The sequence below is a fragment of the Sorex fumeus genome, unplaced genomic scaffold (assembly GCF_029834395.1).
Source record: "Sorex fumeus unplaced genomic scaffold, SorFum_2.1 ptg000079l, whole genome shotgun sequence".
In the NCBI taxonomy this organism is placed as follows: Eukaryota; Metazoa; Chordata; class Mammalia; order Eulipotyphla; family Soricidae; genus Sorex; species Sorex fumeus.
The window spans coordinates 4,124,167-4,147,037 of NW_026606136.1; the positions used below are offsets into that span (position 1 = coordinate 4,124,167).

The 22,871-nt window shown below is 42.1% G+C and overlaps 1 protein-coding gene across 1 annotated transcript in view; it reads left to right on the plus strand.

Annotated features, from left to right (window-relative positions):
- Positions 1 to 22,871, plus strand: part of BRD10 (bromodomain containing 10) — a 107,706-nt gene that overhangs the window by 16,989 nt on the left and 67,846 nt on the right. Inside the window, exon 2 of the mRNA XM_056130528.1 lies at positions 7,999 to 8,199. Coding sequence (XP_055986503.1) covers positions 7,999 to 8,199 — 201 coding nt within the window. The remainder of the gene's footprint in view (positions 1 to 7,998; positions 8,200 to 22,871) is intronic.

Sequence of the window (22,871 nt, forward strand, 5' to 3'; positions counted from 1 at the left end):
AGCAGTTACAAAGCTTTCGGGTTTAAGTGTTGGTCATACAATGATGGAACGCCCGTCCCTTCACCAGTGCCCATTTTCCACCACCAAAACCCCAGTATACTCCCCCATCCCACACTCTCCCTCTACCTGTGGGGTAGATGATTTCCACATTACTTTCTCTACTTTGATTACATTCAATATTTAGACACCAGACCCACCATAATTATTTGGGATTTTACCCCAACACTGGAGCGATAGCATAGCAGTAGGGCGTTTGCCTTGCACGTGGCCGACCCAGCCAACCTGGGTTTGATCCCTCCACCCCTCTCAGAGCCCAGCAAGCTACCGAGAGTATCTCGCCCACACGGCAAAGCCTGGCAAGCTACTCGTGACGTATTCAATATGCTAGACACAGTAGCAGGTCTCACAATGGAGATGTTACTGGGCCCACTCTAGCAAATCGATGAACAACAGGAGGTACAATGCTACACCAACATTCAGATCTGCCGGAAAGGCAAAAGTAGACAATTTGTTTTCTATTGCTGGTTATGAATAACATACGATGTTGTGTGACTGTGTGATTTTTGGATTTCGAAATTTTAACAATTAAATCTGGAGGGATTTCTGCCAAAACCTGCTGTGTTCTGAGATTTGTTCCTGAGTCTCTGGGATCATGGCCATTAAGCAGCTTGTTCAGGCTCCAGAGAGGCTATTATTGGGCGGTGACCCGGGGTCTTGTTGGGGTGGGAAGGAAAGGGCCAGCTCCACCCCCATCCTGTGAGGCCCCAAATGTCTCCTTGCTGCGGGCCGAAACCTGACTCTCCAATGGCCTCTGGAGGATAGCGGCCACTGAGCTGCCAGGGGAACAGTCCAAGGCACAAAACCTGTTCTCACCTGGAGTGGCCTGGCGCCAGTAACCGACTATGGGGACCGGATGCATTTCTGCCAAAAGCCACTGGGTTCTGAGATTTGTTTCTGAGTCTCTTGGATCATGGCCGTTAAGCAGCTTGATCAGGAGTCAGAGAAGCCATTCGTCGTGGGCGAGAATTCGGGGTCTCATTGGGGCAGGGAGGCAAGGGCCGGCTCTACCCCCATCCTTTGAGGCCCCACCTGTCTCATCACTGTGGGCCCAAACCTGACTGTTTAATGGCCTCTGGAGGGTGGTGGCCACCGACCCGCCAAGAGGGAGCAGGCGGAGGGACAGCACCGTTTCCCCTCTGGGGTGGCCTGGAGCCGGTAACCTACTGCAGGGACTGGACACTTTTCTGCCAAAAGCCACTGGGGTTCCGAGATTTGTTTCAGAATCTCTGGGAGCATGGCCTTATTAAGCAGTTTGATCAGGAACCAGAGAGGCCTTGCCTTCAATTATATAGATGAGCTGGAGGTGGTTTGTGGGTGTGTCTCCCGCATACCTAACTTTTGGCTGTTTACTTTCTTGGTAAACTTCGCCCCAAGTTGTTGGGGTCTGGCCAAAGGCACAGCAGCAATTTGGGGGTATCTGGAAGTCTGAAGGCACCATCAGGCTGCTGATGCACTTGCCTCACAGATTAAGTTTGACCTGCTGGTGGCACTATATCCCATTGGTTCGTGCCTTGATTTGTAAAATTTCTTTTCTCTCCACCTACCACAACCCTGCACTTGTACTGATTCTGTTGGATTCTGTTTGGAGTTTCCTATTGTATTGGAATTGACTTAGAACATTCCATTCTTTAGTCCTACATATTTTCTATAAGCTGGTAATTGGATCTAGAAGCTACATCAAAATAAGAATCATTTGTCTTTGAAAGGTGGGTGCCATGACTAACTCCTTAGGCAATGATAGATTTATAAGTTTCTGACTAACCTTTAAATGTGCTTTAGAATACTAGATTTGGCATGATGGTACAGTGCATTGTTGTTAAAATTAATCAAATAAAGATATGACTGGTAATGAAATAATGAATTTTCTGTTTAGTTTATTTACAGTATGACAGTATTTTCTCAGTTTCTTCCTTTAGTGGCGTTTAGAACATGAAAGTAATTTTCAGAGCAAGCTACTTATAATCTGAGAAAATGGATTTTAAATTTAGAATGATAGTAAAACATTCTTTTGAATAATCCCTGTTATGTGGGACTTGTGTTAAAGAATTTCAAATTTTTATAAAGCCCAAGGTTAAAGATCTTGGATCTTCTCACCTGCTTATATTTATTTAAACCTTTTGTATAGTCTTATATATCAGCTGTGAGTAATAATAGTATTTTGTATTTCTCATTTGATTTTGGGAACAATGAAAAGACATCCAAGGTTAGCTCTCATAGTATGACTCTACATTTTGTATTATATTAATTGCTATTAATGACCTTCGGTTAATTTTTAAATTGTTTTTCTAGTTAAGTGTGAATTGTTTGCCTTTATAAAATTTTTTAAAAAATTTTTTTGGTGGGGGGGGCACACCTGACATTGCTCAGGGCTTACTCCTAGCTCTATGCTCAGAGATTGCGCCTGATGAGTCTAGAGGACCAAGTGTGGTATTGGGATCAAACCTGATATGGGCCGGGGGTGTGGGGGCGACTAAAACCTCATGGGAAGGGGGGCGTTCCGGTCCGTCCTTCATGCCCTACCGAGGTCACCAGTTGCCCCCCACGAGCGGCTCTCCAGCACGGCCACAGCCCCAGAAGCACAAGGGCTTAATGCAGAACCCAGCAGCTTGGAGCAGAAAAGTGAAAGGACTATGCGTTAATCCAGGCAATCATTTCTGCCCAGAGGGGAAAGGGTGTTGCTCCCTTCCGCCCTCCTCCCTCTGGAAAGAAAGATGGCGGCCACATGGGAGCCTTGTGGACAGCAGGTATGAGCCGGGGGTGTGGGGGCGACTAAAACCTCATGGGAAGGGGGGCGTTCCGGTCCGTCCTTCACGCCCTACCGAGGTCACCAGTCACCCCCCACGAGCGGCTCTCCAGCACAGCCACGGCCCCAGAAGCACAAGGACTTAATGCAGAACCCAGCAGCTTGGAGCAGAAAAGTGAACGGACTATGCGTTGACCCAGGCCATCAAGTCTGCCGGAGGGGAAAGGGTGTTGCCCCATTCGCCCTCTCCTCTCTGGAAAGAAAGATGGCGGCCACATGGGAGCCTTGTGGACAGCAGGTATGAGCTGGGAGTGTGTGGGCGACTAAAACCTCATGGGAAGGGGGGCGTTCCGGTCCGTCCTTCACGCCCTACCGAGGTCACCAGTTGCCCCCCACGAGCGGCTCTCCAGCACGGCCACAGCCCCAGAAGCACAAGGGCTTAATGCAGAACCCAGCAGCTTGGAGCAGAAAAGTGAAAGGACTATGCGTTAATCCAGGCAATCATTTCTGCCCAGAGGGGAAAGGGTGTTGCTCCCTTCCGCCCTCCTCCCTCTGGAAAGAAAGATGGCGGCCACATGGGAGCCTTGTGGACAGCAGGTATGAGCCGGGGGTGTGGGGGCGACTAAAACCTCATGGGAAGGGGGGTGTTCCGGTCCGCCCTACCGAGGTCACCAGTCGCCCCCCACGAGCGGCTCTCCAGCACAGCCACGGCCCCAGAAGCACAAGGACTTAATGCAGAACCCAGCAGCTTGGAGCAGAAAAGTGAAAGGACTATGCGTTGACCCAGGCCATCAAGTCTGCCGGAGGGGAAAGGGTGTTGCCCTATTCGCCCTTTCCTCTCTGGAATGAAAGATGGCGGCCTCATGGGAGCCTTGTGGACAGCAGGTATGAGCCGGGAGTGTGGGGGCGACTAAAACCTCATGGGAAGGGGGGCGTTCCGGTCCGTCCTTCACGCCCTACCGAGGTCACCAGTTGCCCCCCACGAGCGGCTCTCCAGCACGGCCACAGCCCCAGAAGCACAAGGGCTTAACGCAGAACTCAGCAGCTTGGAGCAGAAAAGTGAAAGGACTATGCGTTAATCCAGGCAATCATTTCTGCCCAGAGGGGAAAGGGTGTTGCTCCCTTCCGCCCTCCTCCCTCTGGAAAGAAAGATGGCAGCCACATGGGAGCCTTGTGGACAGCAGGTATGAGCCGGGAGTGTGGGGGCGACTAAAACCTCATGGGAAGGGGGGCGTTCCGGTCCGTCCTTCACGCCCTACCGAGGTCACCAGTTGCCCCCCACGAGCTGCTCTCCAGCACGGCCACAGCCCCAGAAGCACAAGGGCTTAATGCAGAACCCAGCAGCTTGGAGCAGAAAAGTGAAAGGACTATGCGTTAATCCAGGCAATCATTTCTGCCCAGAGGGGAAAGGGTGTTGCTCCCTTCCGCCCTCCTCCCTCTGGAAAGAAAGATGGCAGCCACATGGGAGCCTTGTGGACAGCAGGTATGAGCCGGGGGTGTGGGGGCGACTAAAACCTCATGGGAAGGGGGGCGTTCCGGTCCGTCCTTCACGCCCTACCGAGGTCACCAGTTGCCCCCCACGAGCGGCTCTCCAGCACAGCCATGGCCCCAGAAGCACAAGGACTTAATGCAGAACCCAGCAGCTTGGAGCAGAAAAGTGAACGGACTATGCATTGATCCAGGCCATCAAGTCTGCCGGAGGGGAAAGGGTGTTGCCCCATTCGCCCTCTCCTCTCTGGAAAGAAAGATGGCGGCCACATGGGAGCCTTGTGGAAAGCAGGTATGAGCCGGGGGAGTGGGGGCGACTAAAACCTCATGGGTCGGGGGGCGTTCCGGTCCGTCCTTCACGCCCTACCGAGGTCACAAGTCGCCCCCCGCGAGCGGCTCTCCAGCACGGCCATGGCCCCAGAAGCACAAGGACTTAATGCAGAACCCAGCAGCTTGGAGCAGAAAAGTGAACGGACTATGCGTTGATCCAGCCCATCAAGTCTGCCGGAGGGGAAAGGGTGTTGCCCCATTCGCCCTCTCCTCTCTGGAAAGAAAGATGGCAGCCACATGGGAGCCTTGTGGACAGCAGGTATGAGCCGGGAGTGTGGGGGCGACTAAAACCTCATGGGAAGGGGGGCGTTTCGCTCCGCCCTTCACGCCCTACCGAGGCCACCGGTTGCCCCCCGCGAGCGGCTCTCCAGCACGGCCACGACTCCAGAACACAGAAACCAATTTCTTAACTATCTGACTTTCAGTAGAAATACTTCCAGGGTCAATAGGTAAAATAGCAGAAATCCAAAACCAACATTTAATTCTTGAACCTAGCTCTAGAAAGCAAATCACTTCACAATGCTTTTTCAGCATGTCTGATTTGGGGGGGGGGGGGTGGGGTGGTAAACTCTAAATAATAGTGGTGAATCTTTTATTGAAACAATGAATCTAATCAAAGCAGATAGAGTGTTAACTAGAATTCATCTGCCTCACAGGGACGGGGAGGGGTGGGGGGTGCATTTTATTGGGGTTCTTCATGGTAAAAAATAAGTATTGGTAAAGGGAAATGTGTTTGATATTTGCATGACTGAGACATAAACCTGAAAGCTTTGTAACCTTTCCCACAGTGATTCAATAAATAAATAAAAAAAAAGATAAAAAAATAGAAAAAAAAAACTTAAAAAAAAAAACCTGAATCAGCTGCATACATGGCAAGTTCCCTACTGTACTATTGCTCTGACCCAAGACCACCACACTTCTTATTTTTAAAATTTTTATTATATATATGCATATTATGTATAGATATTTCAGTATAAAATATGCTTTTACCATAAATGCAGTTTTGGAGAGGAGTTCTCCCCAGGGGTGCTCAGGGCCTGGAGCTCACTCCCATGGATACTTTACCTGGACCTGATAGTTTGGCATTGGAGCCTGTGGCACTGAGGATTGAATTCTGGGCCTTGAGAATGTACACAAGACATCCCTTTGAGTTTTCTGCCCAACCCCATAAATTTCCAGTTTATTGTTTAGTAGATTCTATATGTTTTTCCTTATTAGATCTGAATGTCACATATGTTACATGTGAGGGTACATACTATACAGAACAATAATAGTGGGGCCCTTGCCTTTTTTCACGTATTTTTTCCCATAAATACCTTTTACTAATATCGTTTACTTTGTTGTAGTAGAGTGTGATCAACATTTGCACTTAACTTGTGGCTTGGCCTCTTGGCTTAAGAAATATGTAGAGGTTGGAGTGATAGCACAGCGGGTAGGGTGTTTGCCTTGCATGCGGCCAACCTGGGTTCGATTCCCAGCATCCCATATGGTCCCCTGATCACCTCTAGGAGTAATTCCTGAGTGCAGAGCCAAGAGTAATCCCTGTGCATCGTTGGGTGTGACCCAAAAAGAAAAATATGTAGAGAACAGTAGAAATTCTTAATGGTCTGTCAGGAATAAGAATGTTTTCTCGTTGAAAGATGAAAAGAGAATGTGGTATCTCCTTATTATATCTATCTTGTTATCTCCTTGTAACAAAGCATACAGAAGAGTCACAGTTAGTAGAACTAGTCATGCTATTTGTAGAAACTAGATATCCTAATAGTAAGATTGTTACTCTGTTAGCGAATAAATCACTAAATAAAGTTAATCTATTTAGGACTGTAAACGTAGTCCAAGATGGGCTGAAGTTTGACTGTGTTTCATTGTGAAAGTTTATCTTTCAGTATCTATGATCCTAGCCCATTTTATATTAAAGAAAGCTTCTAGGAAAGCAGGAAAACAGGACTACAGGATCAACATGTAATTTTCCTAAATTCTTACTCAGCATATTAAATGCTTTATTTGAAATACTAGTTTTGCCATTATAGAAGCAGTATACACAAAGTGAGGCTCTAGAATATTTTACAAAGGCATAGGACTTATCTTTTGCTGTCTCATGCTTTTTGTAATTCTAGATACAGAAATACTAATATTGATACTAATACTAATATAAGTACTAATAAGTAAGTTTTAATCTAGATGTAAGAACTTTACAAGTTTTGAGGATTCAAGAATTTTTGCAAGGTTTTTTTTTTCTTTTTGGGCTGCACCAAGAAGTGCTCAGAGTGGTACTCCCAGGATTGTGCTGGGGAGACCATTTGGGACATGGGATTGAACTCAGGGCTCCTGCATTTAAAACACATTCCAGCCCTCTTAATATCTCTACAGTTCTAAACTTGGTAAGGTTTGTGTAATGTCTTTTTCCATTGAAAATAGCTTTTATCAATTATTTTTAATTTGTTAGAGAATTTGTTAGTAATTAAACTCATTCTGGGGCTTGGTTGTGGCTGAGGGGTAGAATATGTGCCTCATCTCCTTGGGTTCAATTCTTGACAATGAGAAAAATAAAAGTGCCATGTTCAAACTCATCATGATTTTTTAAAATTGAATCTCAGACACAGTTACAAAGTTGTGCATGATTGGGTTTCATTAAATTAGTATTTTGAATTATTATGATGAGATCTTTGTATTGAGATTAAAATGAACTTCAGACTCCTAGACTGTCTTTGTGTTTAGTCAGTAGATAAACTTTATTATCTATTGTGGTATTTACAACTTATAATTCAGTTTCATAATCCTTAATTTAGAAACTTCAAAGTTTATGTACACACATGGGAGGGAGAAGAGAGAGAGAGAGAGTGTGTGTGTGTGTGTGTTGCGTGCGTGTGTGTGTGTGTGTGTGTGTGTGTGTGTGTGTGTTTTGGGGTCATACTTGGCTGTGTTCAGGGTTTACATCTGGCTCTGTGCTCAGGGAGAGATTGGGAGACTGGGAGACTGGTGATCAAATCTGGGTTAGAGGCATGCAAGGCAAGTGCCCTGACCTCTGTCCTCTGTACTGTCGTTTCAACCACAGCATCATGTTTTTTCCCTCCCATTTATTTATTTTTTTGTTTTTCCAAATCATTGATAAGCAGTGTCAGATATGTAAAGAGAAGTAAATATTAGCTATCTTTAATTTTGTAAACAAACTTTTTCCATTATAGAACTAGTGCTTAATTTTAATGCTTCAGCATAATAAAGAATTAGTAATTATATAGAGACTAAAATTTTGGAGAATAGCTCAAGGGAGTTAATTATAGTATAATTAGCAAGAGATTCTTTTTAAATGCTGGTTAAGGGGGGATTATTGCTTACCCAGAAGATTTGACCTTGTGATTTACTTGTTCTTCTCCAAGGCACTTGAGAGAAAAGACAACGATAGCAGTTACATCTAGAGGCTATTATGGATTGGAGGATGAAAAGGGAACTGCATGTACTTCAACAAGGCGCCGGTCAACATCACGAAGTTTGGCAGGCTTGACAAGTGGAGTTTTTGAATCTATAATGGTTCAAGTTTTGAGACAGGAAGAGCAGCTGAGAGCAAAAGAAGAAAAAAGGTAAATGTAAAAAAAAAAATTAAAATTCATGTTGTTCAAATTTCTAGAAGCTATTTTTTTAGAGCAGCTTGTATAAATATGTATGCCCATAACAAATTTCTGGATCCAAATGCATTATCACCAATGTATCAGTTCATAATGTAATATTGTGAAACTTGTTTTATAATATTTTAAACACTAAACCAGATTATTTGAAGCTACAAATAATAATAATAAGTAAAGTAAGTAAAGGCCCTCCCGTTGATCATCTATTTGCTCGAGCGGGCCCAGTAACGTCTCCATTGGAGACTTTGTTGTTACTGTGTTTGGCATATCGAATACGTCACGGGGAGCTTGCCAGGCTCTGCCGTGCGGGCGAGATACTCTCGGTAGCTTGCCGGGCTTTCCGAGAGGGGCGGAGGAATCGAATTCAGGTTGGCCATGTTGGCTGCGTGCAAGGCAGACGCCCTACCGCTGTGCTATCGCTCCAGCAATATGTTTAAATAATTTCCAAAAAGTTTCTAGATTTCTAGAAGTATTAAGTGAATTACAAGTTTTAAATTAGCTGTGTTTTATATAGATTTGTATAGTTTTGCAATAGAATTACAGAATCTAAAGATGGATTAGTGGTAGAGAACTTGCCTTGCATTTATGAGACCCTCGGTTCAGTTTTTAGCACTGCAAAAAAAAAAAAAGTAAATAGAAGAGCAGAATAGAGTCAGAGATTTAAAATCAGGGATGACTGTGCAGAGATTATTTGTTCAAGATGGTAACAAGTTCTTATCTGCCACTTTCGTCATTGGTATTAATTTTCTGGAGATCTTTGCTTACTCTAGGCTTATCAGGAAAGAATCCTGTTTTAGGGCCTAGGAATATATGTTTATAGTACTTACATAACATTTTATTTATAACAAAGATTAGGATCCAGAGACTTAAGCGATCACTTAAAAAACTGATAATTTTTATATTAAGTCAAATCTTAATCTTTGTTGTGAGTGACTGCTGATATAAGAAACTGTGAATCCCTCTCCTATCATCCCCTACGCCTGCAATACTTAGCCTTCCCTAGCTCTTCTGAATCTGACTCCCATATAAAAAATAAAAACATTGGCTAGAGAGATAGTTCAGGGATTAAGGTGCATTTCTTGCATGTGGCCAACCTTGGTCCAATCTCCAGTACCATTTGACTAACACTGGATGCAGTCTTGGAGGCGTGCCTAAGGTAATTAACCCCTAGCATGGCAGGGCCTGAGCAATACGGCATAACATCGAACTACCAGTCCTATTTTCTAGTTGACCTAGAATTGCTGGGAGGAGCTCAGACTCCTGAGCACTGCATGTGAGTCTCTGCCCCTCCTTCTCAATTAAAAAATAATATCAATTTAAAGACTTTCTACTATCTTATCGTTCCTTGAAAAATTTTTTTTTGGCATTCTCCCTCAGTGGTATTTTGACTTGATTATGTCATTCTCCCTCAGTAGTGTTCTGGCTTGCAGTGCTCAAATCCAGTGTGTTTTTTTAATAGTGATTAATTGGGAAACCAGAAAATTATGGAATACTTACTTTCTTTGAGCAGAGCCTTAAAGCACCACTTCTGTTATAGGGAAGGGATTTAATGGATTGATCTGACAGTATGTAATGGATAGGGGTGGGGAACAAAACGAAAAGGACGGTTTGTAGGAAGAAAGTTATATCTTGACTGCTGCTGCTGGCCACCAAAAACATAGAGATGTCAGATTATTCTTGGAGAAATTGCCTGGATTTAGTATCTTTCTTGACATAAGAGCGTTAAAGGAAAAGACAATAAGAAGTAATAGTATTACAATGATTTTTTGTTTGTTTTGGGGTCACACCTGGCAATAGTCAGGGATTATTCCTGACTCTGCACATAATAATTACTCCTGGTTATGCTTAGGGGACCATATGGAATGCTGGGGATCAAACTTGGGTTGGCCGTATGCAGGCTAGCATCCTACCTGCTGTACTCTCTCTCCAGCCCCAGGATTAGGTTTTTTTGTTTTTGTTTTTAAAATGGTAGCATATATTGAGCACGACTTAGTTGGGTTTAGTTCTGAATATCTTAAATGTATTTGTTTATCCAGAGGCGCAGAAATTAAATAATTTACTAAGGTTAGGCATATTTTGAGTGGTTATGATAAGATTTGAAACAAGAACTAATAGGCAGTTTGACTCTAGAACTCATAATCATGCATAATAGGCCATCCTTGTTATCTGTAAATAATGGCACCGGGATTTTTTTTTTTAAAAAAAACAAATGAGAAAAAAAAATACCAAAAACCCAGAGAACAAGTCCATGATGCGGAGAAAGGTCAGTAAATTCCAGTTTTTAATTTTTTTTTAAGTGATGAGGGGAAAATCTAATGTAGAATGGCTATATGGAGAGCTAGGGAGATGGCTCAAAGGGATGGATGGAGTTCCATTTTTTCATGTATCATGTGCCCCAAGAACCATTTGGGAGGCCTCTTCCCCCACCTTGAAAAAAAAGAATAACTGGTAGGAAATTGAAAAAAATCTGAATTGCTTCTCCAATTTTGCATTTATGTGTCCTCTACTTATCATTAATAAACAGGCAAAATAAGATGTTAGAGGAAAATTCTCCATTAAGTATCTTGCCAAAAATTCAGTGAAGTTATAAGAATTAAAATAATCTCTTTTGGTATAGTTAAATCTTTCTTTACTTTTTAAAATTTGGGGGTACTCTAAAGTGGTGCTCAGGAGATCAGGAGCGAAGGAGGTCTTCAGCAGTTCTCAGCCAGTCCAAGAAACAGAGGCAGTGCAGTGTCAGGGTACTGTTTGTTTGTTGTTCAGGGTCACTATCCACCTCTCCCCCCAAGTCAGGACCCCTGTGGAGTGGATGGCCATTATGTGGCCATACATTTCTTCACCTCTTCATATCTCACTGTGAGATACAAAGATATCCCAACTTCAGTCACCTTGCCACAGAACAACATACAAGAAGCACCCCCAGCAGCAAAAAGTCACCCCACCATGCTTAGTGAATGAAAATGGTAGCCCTGGAGACAACCGATAATAGCAAGTTCTGTAACCTCTCTGATAAGGACTTTAGAAAGGAGATATTGAGGATCTTGAAAGAGCTCAAAGAAATAAGTGGAACAGACCAGTAAACTGAGCAGAAATGAGAAAACTACAAACAGAAATAACAGAAAACTGAGGAAGTTCAGTGGTGTCGGAGGTCTTCCTTTTATCTAAGGATTGCTGTTTTTACCCCCCTGCCTGTGAAGTGGAAAAAGAAGGGGAGGTTAGCTACCCTGACTTGACGCTGTCAAACCACAATCCCAGAACATGGAGGAGTTTCAGGAGGAGGTTCAGCAGCTCTGGGTTGGGGGTCCTGCTGTTTGCTCAGAATCACCATTTTGCCCCCAGGTCAGGGTTGTACCCCACCCACAAAAAGCATGGGAGCAGAGTATAGTGGAGCACTTGTGCATATCTTCACCTCTCCATAACTCACTGTAAATATACGAAGACAACCTAACTATAGGCACCTAACCACACAACATCAAAGTAGAAAGGACTCCAGACTGCAAAGGTCTCAATGGTGAAGTAATGCAGAACCCCACCAGGTTTAGTGAGTGAAGATAATGCTAGCCTCCTCGAAGACTCAACCAGTAATAATGAGCTAAATAGTGAGCTTACTCTCTCTGATAAGGAATTTAGAGAGGAATTGTTGAGGATGTAAAAGGTGATCAAAGAAACAATGGAATGGACCACCAATAAAACAAGTGAGTGAACTACAGACAGAAATGACAGATCTGAAAAACTTAATAGGTGAAATGAAAAACTGACTGGAAGGCCTCAGCAGCAGAATAATAGCTGCTAAGGACAGTGTCTTGCAAGACGAGGTTCAGAAAATAATAGCTGCTAAGGACAGTAACCTCCAAGATGAGGTCCCGAAAACCTCCAGACGGGCTAGAACAAAAGCACAGTGGGCAGGGCATTTGCCTTGCATGTGGCCGACCCGGGTTTGATTTCCAGCATCCCAGATGATCCCCCAGGCACCGCCATGAGTAATTCCAGAGTGCATGCATAGCTGGGTGTGACCCAAAAAGCAAACACACACACACACACACACACACACACACACACACAAAAAGAAAAAAAAGAAAAAAGAAAAATCTCCAGACAACAGCAGAAGATGAGAAAAAGCCTCAAAAATACATCAGAAGATCACAGAACTTTGGGATGAATTCATGAGGAACAACATAAGACTCATTGGGCTTCCAGAGGGGCAGGAAGAAAACCTTGATAAAGAATCTTCATTGCCGAAGAGTGCATGCACCCAGATTCAGGAGGCCCAAAGTGTCAGCTAAAAGAAATCCAAATAAAAATACTCCAAGACACATCCTCATCAAAATGATGAAAACTAGAGATAGAATTCTGAAAGCAGCAAGATCAAAGACCACATTGATTTCAGAGTGAAGAAGGTCACAAGAGACAGTGAAAGCCATTTCTTATTGATTAAGGGATCTGTACAACAGGAAGAAATTACAATAGTAAATGTATATGCACCTAATGAGAGACCAGCAAAGTACTTAAAACAACTACTCATAGACTTGGAGAAAGACATTGATAGCAACACAGTGCTAGTTTTTTACATCATTTTATCACCTCTCGATAGATCAATCAGACTCAAGCTTAGGAAGGACATACTTCATCTGAGGGGGGAAAAAAAGGAAGAAAGGGACTTAGTAGATATATACAGGACACTTCACCCTCAAAAAACTAAATACAAATTTTTCTCAAGTGTGCATGGAACATTCTCCAAGATAGACCACAAATAGCCACAAAACATACCTCCATAATATTAAGAGGATAGAGATTGTATCAACAATCTTCTCAGACCATAATGCACTGGAATTAGAAGTAAATCACACACACAAACAGAAAACTAAATCAAACACCTGGAAATTAAACAGTTCACTTTTGGACAACGAGTGGCTTAGAAAGCAAATCAAAGAGGAAATCATAAGATTCCTGGAAATGAATGAAAATGAGGACACAAGTTACCAAAACTTACGGGACACAGCAAAAGCTGTGTAAAGAGGAAAGTTTATAGCTCTGCAAGCATTGCTCAGGAGGGAGGAGCAAGTCCACATAAGTAACCTAACCTCACAGCTTAAGAGCTTGGAGAATAACCAACAAAAGGACCCCAATCCAAACAGAAGGAAGGAAATAATAAAATTCAGAGCAGAGATTAACAAGATGGAAAGCCAAAAAACAATCTGAAAGATCAATGAAACCAAGAGCTGGTTCTTCGAAAAAATAAACAAGATCGATAAACAAGAAAATAAACAAGACCCATAAGCCTCTAAGCAAAACTCACAAAGAAAGGGAGAGAGAAAACCCTAATAACCTGAATCAGAAATGAAAAGGAGATCATTGCAACAGAAACTACAGAAATTCAAAGGATCCTCAGAGAGTACGTTGAGAAGCTTTATGCCACGGAACATGAAAACTTAAAGGAAATGGGTAAATTCCTAGATTCCTATAACCTCCTAAGGCTGAACCAAGAAGACCTGAAGTACCTGAACAGACCTATCACCATCAAGGAAATTGAAATGGTAATAAAAAGTCTTCCCAAGCACGAAAGTCCTGGCCCAGATGGATTCACTAGTGAATTCTTCCAAATCTTAAAAGAGGACTTACTGCCAATCATCTTTAAGCTGTTCCACGAAATTGAAATATCAAAAACACTTCCGAACAGTTTCTATGAACACTTATCACCCTGATACCAAAAGCCGACAGAGATACCACAAAGAAAGAGAATTATAGGCCGATATCCCTGATAAACACAGACACAAAGATCCTCAACAAACTATTAGCAAATAGAATCCAATAACTCTTCAAAAAGATCATACACCATGACCAAGTGGGATTCATCCCGGGGATGCACGGATGGTTTAACACTCGGAAATCCATCAACATAATCCATCGTATCAACAAAAGAAAAAATAAAAACCGTATGATCATGTCAATAGATGCAGAGAAAGCATTTGACAAGATCCAGCACCCGTTTATGATGAAAACCCTTGCCAAAATGGATATAGAGGAGACTTTCCTCAATATAGTTAAAGCGAGTGTGGAAAGGTAGGACTACAGCTGAATCTTACGAAGACAATGTTTATGAGAAACAGCCTCGTTCCTGACGCCCCATTCGCTCTCAAAGGAACGACCATCTCCGAATGCAACAGCTATGTGTACCTAGGTCGAGAGGTCAACATGACAAATGACCTGGCACCTGAGCTGCGCAGGAGGAAGAGAGCGGCTTGGAACGCCTTCAAGAACGTCGAAGAAATAGCTAAGAGGACGAAGAACCTCCGGCTCCGGGCACATCTCTTTGATTCCACTGTTCTTCCTGCATTAACATATGCCTCAGAGACCTGGGCCCTACGCAAACAAGATGAGAACGCTATTCAGGTCTCCCAAAGAAGAATAGAAAGAGTTATGCTTGGAATATCACGTTTCACTCAAATGAGAGAAAGAATCCGGAGTTCTGACATGCGTCGACGATCAAGAATCAGGGATGTTGTCTCATTTGCCAAGGTGTCGAAAATCAGATGGGCTGGTCACGTAATGAGATTTAAAGATGACCGCTGGACTAGAGCTGTTACCGACTGGATTCCACGGGATGTCAAAAGACCGCGCAGCCGCCCACCTACTAGATGGTCAGACTTCTTCGTCAAGATCATGAACGATCAGTTTGAGGCCCTTCATGTTCCCGGAGCGAACAGATGCCATTGGGCTACACTAGCACGCGACAGGGACAAATGGAGACGTTACTGGCGCCCGCTCGAGCAAATCGATGACTAACAGGAAGTTAAGTGATTAAGTGATTAAGTTAAAGCGATCTACCACAAGCCTACAGCAAGCATCATCCTCAATGGGGAAAAACTGAGAGCCTTCCCTCTCAGATCAGGGATGAGACAAGGATGCCCACTCTCTCCACTGCTGTTCAATGTAGTCCTGGAAGTACTTGCAATAGCAGTTAGGCAAGAAAAAGATTAAGGGCATTCAGGTAGGAAAGAAAGAAATCAAGCCCTCAATATTTGCAGATGATATGATACTAAGAGAACCTTAAAACCTCTACCAAGAAACTCCTAGAAACAATAGACTTTAATAGTAAAGTTGCAGGCTATAAAATCAATACCCAAAAGTCCATGGCTTTCCTATACGCAAATAGTGAGAGAGAAGAAGTGACATGAAAAAAACAATCCTGTTCACAATTTTGCCTCAGAAAATCAAGTACCTAAGAATCAGCTTAACTAAGTAAGTAAAGGACCTTACAAAGAAAACTACAAAACGCTACTTCAGGAAATAAAAGAGGAGAAGAGGAAATGGAAAGATATCCCCTGCTCATGGATCGGGAGAATTAACATTGTCAAAATGGCAATACTTTCCAAAGCATTGTACAAATTCAATGTGATCCCTATAATGATACCCGTGACATTGTTCAAAGAAATGGAGCAAACACTTCTGAAATTCATATGGAACAATAAGCCCCCAAAAATAGCTAAAACAATTCTTGGGGGAAAGAAAATGGAAGGAATCAACCTCCCTAACTACAAACTCTACTTCAAAGCAGTAATAATTAAAACAGCATGGTACTGGAACAAAGGCAGAGCTGCAGACCAATGGAACAGGGTTGAATACACTGACATCTCCCCCCAAACATATGATCATCAGGGCTGGAGCAATGGCACAGCAGGTAGGGCGTTTGCCTTGCACACGTCCCATATGGTCCCCTGAGCACTGCCAGGGGTAATTCCTGAGTGCAGAGCCAGGAATAACCCCTATGCATTGCCAGGTGTGATCCAAAAAGCCAAAAAAAAAAAATATGATCATCTAATCTTTGACAAGGGAGCAAGAAATGTTAAGTGGAGCAAAGAAAGCCTCTTTAACAAATTGTGCTGGCAAAACTCAGGCAAAAAAAAAAAAAAATGGGCTCAGATCTCTGCCTAAAACCATGTACAAAAGTAAGATCAAAATGGATTAAAGATCTCAACATCAGACTGGAATCCTTAAGGTACATTGAAGAAAAAGTGGGCAAAACCCTCCTTACATTGAAGCTAATGGTATCTTCAAAGATGCCATGCCACTGGCCAAGCAAGTGATAACAGAGATAGAGAAATGGGACTATCTTAAACTCAGAAGCTTCTGCACCTCAAAAGAAACAGTGACCAAAAATACAAAGACAGACTACAGAATGGGAAAGGATATTCGCCCAATACACATGCAACAAAGGGTTGATATCAAGGATACAAAGTACTGGTTGAACTCCGCAAGAAGAAAACATCCAACCTCATAAAAAAATGGGGCGAAGAAATGAACAGAAACTTTCTCAAAGAAGAAATTCGAATGGCAAAAAGGCACATGAGAAAATGCTCTACATCATTAATCATTAGGGAGATGCAGATCAGAACAACAGTGAGATATCATCTCATACTACAGAGACAGGCCAACATCCAAAAGAACAAAAGCAACCAGTGTTGGCAAGGATGTGGCAAGAAAGGGACCCTCCTTCACTGCTGGTGGGAATGCTGACTGGCTCAGCCCCTTTGGAAGACAGTATGGACGATTCTCAAAAAATTAATAATTGAGCTCCCTTTTGACCCAGCAATACCACTCCTGGGAATATATCCCAGAGAGGCAAAAAAAGTATAGTCGACGTGACATCTGCACTTGTTTGTTCATTGCAGCACTGTTTACAATAGCCAGAATCTGGAAAAAAACCTGAATGCCCAAGAACAGATGACTGGCTAAAGAAACTTTGGTACATCTACACAATGGAGTACTATGTAGCTGTTAGAAAAGATAAAGTCATGAAATTTACATACAAGTGGTACAACATGGAAAGTATCATGTTAAGCGAAATGAGTCAGAAAGAGAGGGATAGACATAGAAAGATTGCATTCATCTGGGGGGATATAAAGTAACAAAATATGAGATTAATACCCAAGAATAGCTGAGATCAACACCAGGAGGATTACTCCATGGCTTGGAGGCCAGCCACACATGCTAGGGGAAAAGGCAGCTCAGATAGAGAAGGGAGCACCAAATAAAGGGTGTTGGGAGGATCCTCCCAGGATGGGAGATGCATGCTGAAAGTAGACTATAGACCGAACATGATTGCCACTCAATGCCTCTTTTGCAAACCACAGCACCCAAAAGGAGAGAGAGAACAAAAGGGAATGCCCTGCCACAGAGGCAGGGTGGGATGTGGCAGAAGGGGGGTGGGAGGGATACTGGGATCAGTGCTAGTGGAAAAAGGGCACTGGTGGAGGGATGGGTACTTGAACATTGTATAATTGAAACCCAAGCACAAACATTTGTAAGTCTACAACTGTATCTCATTGTGTTTCACTAATAAAAATTTTTTTTAAAAAGATAGCACAACTTCATAACAATCTCTCAATGTCAGTGGACTAAAAGAAAATTGAACCATCACTGTGCTGCCTGCAAGACACATATTTGAACAGTCAGAGCAAACTCAGACTCAAAAGTCAAAGGTTGGAAACAATTCTGTAAGCAAACAACTCCCTCAAAAAGTTTGGGGTGGCTGTACTAGTATCTGACAACATAGTTTCAGATACCTTTCAGGCTGAAAAAGGTTGGAAGAAACAGTGAAGGACATTTCTTAATAGTCAAGGGACATGTACGTAAGCAAGAACTCTCATTCCTAAATGTATGTGCGCATATGAGGGACCAGAAAAAATACTTAAAACAACTGCTAATAGACTTGAATAAAGACATTGATAGCAACACAATAGTAGTTGAAGATATCAGCACCACTTTTTCACCTCTTGATAGAGCAACTAAACTAAAGCTCAGCAAGAAAATACTTCATTTGAAGGAAGAAATTGAAGAAAAGGTGTTATTAGAATATATTGGACCTTTCATCCTCAAAAGGCTGAATACACATTCTTCTTCAGTGCACATGGGACATTCTCCAGAGTATACTACATGCTTGAACATAAAACATACCTCCACGAAACCAAGAGCATAGAAATCATATCAACTATTTTCTCAGACCATTGGTGCACTGAAAGTAGAAGTTAATCACCAACAAATGGAGAAACAACTCAAGCACCTGTAAATTGAATAGCTCATTACTGAACAACTAGTAGATCAGAGAAACTCAAAGAGAAAATTTAAAGATTCGTGAAAACAAATGATAATGAGGACACTACCTACCACAACTTGTGGGATACAGCAGAAATGGTGTTAAGAAGAAAGTTTATTGCTATGCAAGCATTCATCAGGAAGGATTAACTGGCCCACTTAAGTAACTTAACTGCACAACTCAAGAAACTGGAAAATGACCAATAAAAGGAGCCCAAAGCAGGCAGGAGGAAATAAGGAAACTTAGAGCAGAAATTACTAAACTGAGATTATGGGGAATCATGTCTGCCATGGAGACGGGGAGGATGGGAAAGGGGGAATACATCAGGGATATTGGTGATGGGGAATGTGCACTGGTGGAGGGATGGGTGTTTGATCATTGTGTGATTGTAACCTAAACATGAAAGCTTGCAACTATCTCATGGTGATTCAATAAAATTTTTTTTAAAAATTACTGAACTGGAATACCCCCCAAAATCCAAAAGATTAATGAAACCAAGAGCTAGGACTTTAAAAAATAATTTAAAAAACCGATAAACGTCTAGCTAGCAAGACTTGCAAAGAAAGACAATAAATAAACCAAATCAGAAATGAAAGAGGGGACAGCACCACAGACACCACAGAAATTCAAAGGATCATCAAAAATTACTTGGAGACTCTTTATGCCATGAAATGGGAGAACCTAGAAGACATTTATTCTTGGATTCCTATAACTTTCCAAGGCTGAACCAAGAAGATTTGGAATACCTAAACAGAAGTATCACTATCGAGGGAATTTAAATGGTAATCAAAGTCTTTCCCCAAACAAAAGCCCAGACCCAAATAAACTTTTAAAGGGGACCTACTGCCAGTCCTTTTAAGGCTCTTCCAGAAAATTGAACATATGCCCAAACAGGTTCTATGAAGCAAACACCTTGATATCCAAAGCAGACAGAGACACCACAAAAGAGAATTACATGCCAATATCCTTGATGATCACAGATGCATAGATCCTCAACAAAATACTAGCAACAATTTATTAAAACAAAGTACACCATGACCAAGAAAGATTCATCCCAGGAATGCAAGGGTGTTTTAACATATACAAGTCAATCATCATAATATACTGTTGGAATATAGCTCCATATATTTTAGGCGTAACATTGGTTTGCCCTTTCCCTCTTGCCACGAGGAACTCAGGTTTATTACAGTGTTCATAAGGCACTTCCATTCCATTGTGTTTATCTGTAAATTCTTCCCTATGCTTTCCTCCCCAACCAGTTCATCAGCATTTCCCCCCTAATCAGTATCTGTTCCTTTGTAAGGTCAGATCCTTCTAGGACACTGAAATTGTATTGTAAGTTAATATTGCCTTTCTCCTCTCCTTATGCCATATGAACAGTTTACTTTAAAGCAATGTCCTTTTTGTATAGATACAGGAAGACCATTAACATTATGCTTTGTAACTTAGGATTTAAATGGCTTTGAATATTATTCACTCCCGGGCATCTGCTTTCTCGACTTAAGCCTCAATTGCCCTTAGTTCCTAACACCCCAAAAGCAGGGTCTCAACGAGGGACTGAATGGACCCAGGGCAAGTGGTGAACTACCCTGGCATCGAAATGGGCCAGGCCAAAGTGCCACGTTTCTTAACTATAAGTTAAGAGTTTGATCATAGACAAATGCTGTCATGATCCAAAAGTAACGACGAGACTAGGATCCTGCTAGGGGTGGGAAAGACTATCTGGCCTGAGCACCGTAGTCTGAGATCGAGATACCCTAGGAGGGCAATTCTATAAGTTTAGGGTATTTCTTACTATATCCATACAAAATGGTTTATATTATATATGCTTATATGTTGGACAAGGAGAGGAGAAACACACCCATGGGATTCCTCTCTAGGGTGGGTCGTCCTGCTGAGAGAGGATCTGTCTTAGGAGCAGCTTTCCCTGAGGGAAAGAATTCTACCCCTATTGATTGTGACCACACCTGTGTGTAATTGTTACCCCAATCCTTCATCCTGGGAGATATAATGAGACTGTGGAATGGGCAGGAGGAGGCAGAGGAGAGAGACTGGAGTGGATGGAGAGAGGATTGGAATAAACTGCAACTAAGACCAACCAGCCTGTCCCTCATTTCCTTCCTTCGCCTGCCCATCGCCATCAACCTCCCTGGGGTAGGGGAAGCAGGGTGAGACTACCGAATGCAGGCAGCGGGAGAGACAGAGCCACCGCCACTGCAGCTGCGCCCTTTTTTGAGTTTACACAATATACCATGTCAGTAAAAGAAAAAAAAAATATCAATAGGTACAGACAAAGCATTTGACAAGATCCAGCACTCATTGACAATAAAATTCTTGAATTCTCAATGTTTACCACCAGTTGATGGAAAACATAATTCTCAATTGGAAAAAATTAAAAGCCTTTTCTCTAAAATCAGGCACAAGGAAAGATTGCCTACTCTTGCCACTGGTTTTCAGTATAGTAATGAAAGTACTTGCCATAGCAGTTAGGCAAAACGAAAAAAAAGTTATCAAGGGTGAACGGTTAGGAAAGGAAGAAGTTAAGCTTCACTATTTGCAGATGACATGATACTATATTTAGAAAACCTTAAAAACTCTACCAGGAAGCTCCTAGAAACAATAGATTTGTTTAATAAAATGTCAGGCTACATATTAATACGCAAAAGTCCATGGCTTTCCTATATACAGTAATGAAATAGGAAATAATAAAAGAGAAAAAGGTACTTAATAAACAATCCTGTTCACAATTGTGCCTCAGAAAATCAAGTACCTTGGAATCAGCTTTACTAGAGAGGTGAAAGACCCATATAAAAAAATTACAAAACCCTACTTCAAAAAATAAAAGAGGACACGAGCTAGTGAAAACACATCCCCTGCTCATGGATTGGGAGGATTAATATCATCAAAATGGCAATGGTTCCCTTATTCCCACAGCATTGTACAGTTTCAATGTAGTCCCTGTAAATATACCCATGTCATTTTTTAAAGAAATAGATTAAACACTCCTGAAATTGTATGGAATAATAACCCCCTAACCCCTAGGATAGCTAAAGCAGTTTTGGGGAAAAAGATGGGAGGCGTCATTTTTCCCAATTTCAAACTGTACTACAAAGTGGTAGTAATTAAAACAGCATGATACTGGAATAAAGACAGACCGTCAGATCAGTGGAATGGACTTGAATATCCTGAGACAGACCCTCATGTACATGATCAGTAAAGGAGCAAAAAATATGAAGAAGGAAAGCTGCTTTAACAAGTGGTGTTGGGAAAACTAGTCAGCTACATGCAAAAAATAAAACTCAGACCTCTTTTCTAATGCCATGCACAAAAATCAAATCAAACAATAACTTACAGACCTTGATATAAGACCTGAATTCATAAGATACAATCGGAAAATGTAGTCAGAACTCTCCATGACATTGAAGCTAAAGGTATCTTCAAGGATGAAACACCACTGACCAAGCAAGTGAAAGTTATGTTAAATAAATGAGACTACATTAAACTCAGAAGCTTCTGCACTTCAACAGAAACGATGACCAGAATGAAAAGACAGCCCACGGAATGGGAAAAACTGTTTACCCAACCCTCATCTGATAAAGGGTTAAAATCTAAGATAGACAAGGCAATGGTGGAATTAAAAAAAAAAAAATCCAATCTCATTAAAAAAATGAGAAGAGGTAAACAGAAACTTCCTCAAAGAAGAAACACCATGACCAAAAGGCGCATGAAGTCAGGTGCTCTACATCACTAATTATCGGGGAGGTGCAGATCAAAACAACAATGAGCTATCCTGTCATGTCACTTAGATTCGTATAGATCAAAAAGAACAACCAGTCCTGGTGTTGTTGTGGAAAGAAAGGGCCTTTTATTCACTGCTGGTGTGGGAATGCCAATTGGTCGAGCCTTTCTGGAGAACAAAATGAACATTGCTCAGAAAAGTAGAAATTGAGCTTCCCTGTAACCCAACTTTGTATATAATGTCCTTTAGTCTTGCTGCTTTCAGTGTACTATTTCTATATTTTTCATCATTCTGCTTAGGATGTGTATTTTAATTGTATTCTTATTTTACCTAATGTACATTCTAAGTATATTCCTGCTTCTGGGACTATACCCCAGTGGCCCAAAAACAAAACACAGAAAGCCACCTGCACTCCTATGTTCATTGCAGTACATTCACAATAGAATCAAGTGCCCAAGACTGGATGAGTGGATAAAGAATCTACCCAGCGGAATACAGTGCAGCTCTTAGCAAAAATGAAGGAATGAAATTTGCTTACAAATCTGTGTACATTTTGGGTATCCTGTTGGATGAAATCAGAGGAGAAAGGACAAAAAGAATGATTGCACTTGCTTGTGGGATAAAAACAGACAAAGAAACATAATATGTGAATAATACCCAAGGATAGTAGAAACAAGTGTCAGGAGGTCTGATCCATGGTAGAGAGCATGCCAACGAGAGGGTGGGGGAGTGCAGTTAGGACAGAGAAGGGACCACTCTGATAATGATTGCTGGAAATGATCACTTTAGACAAGA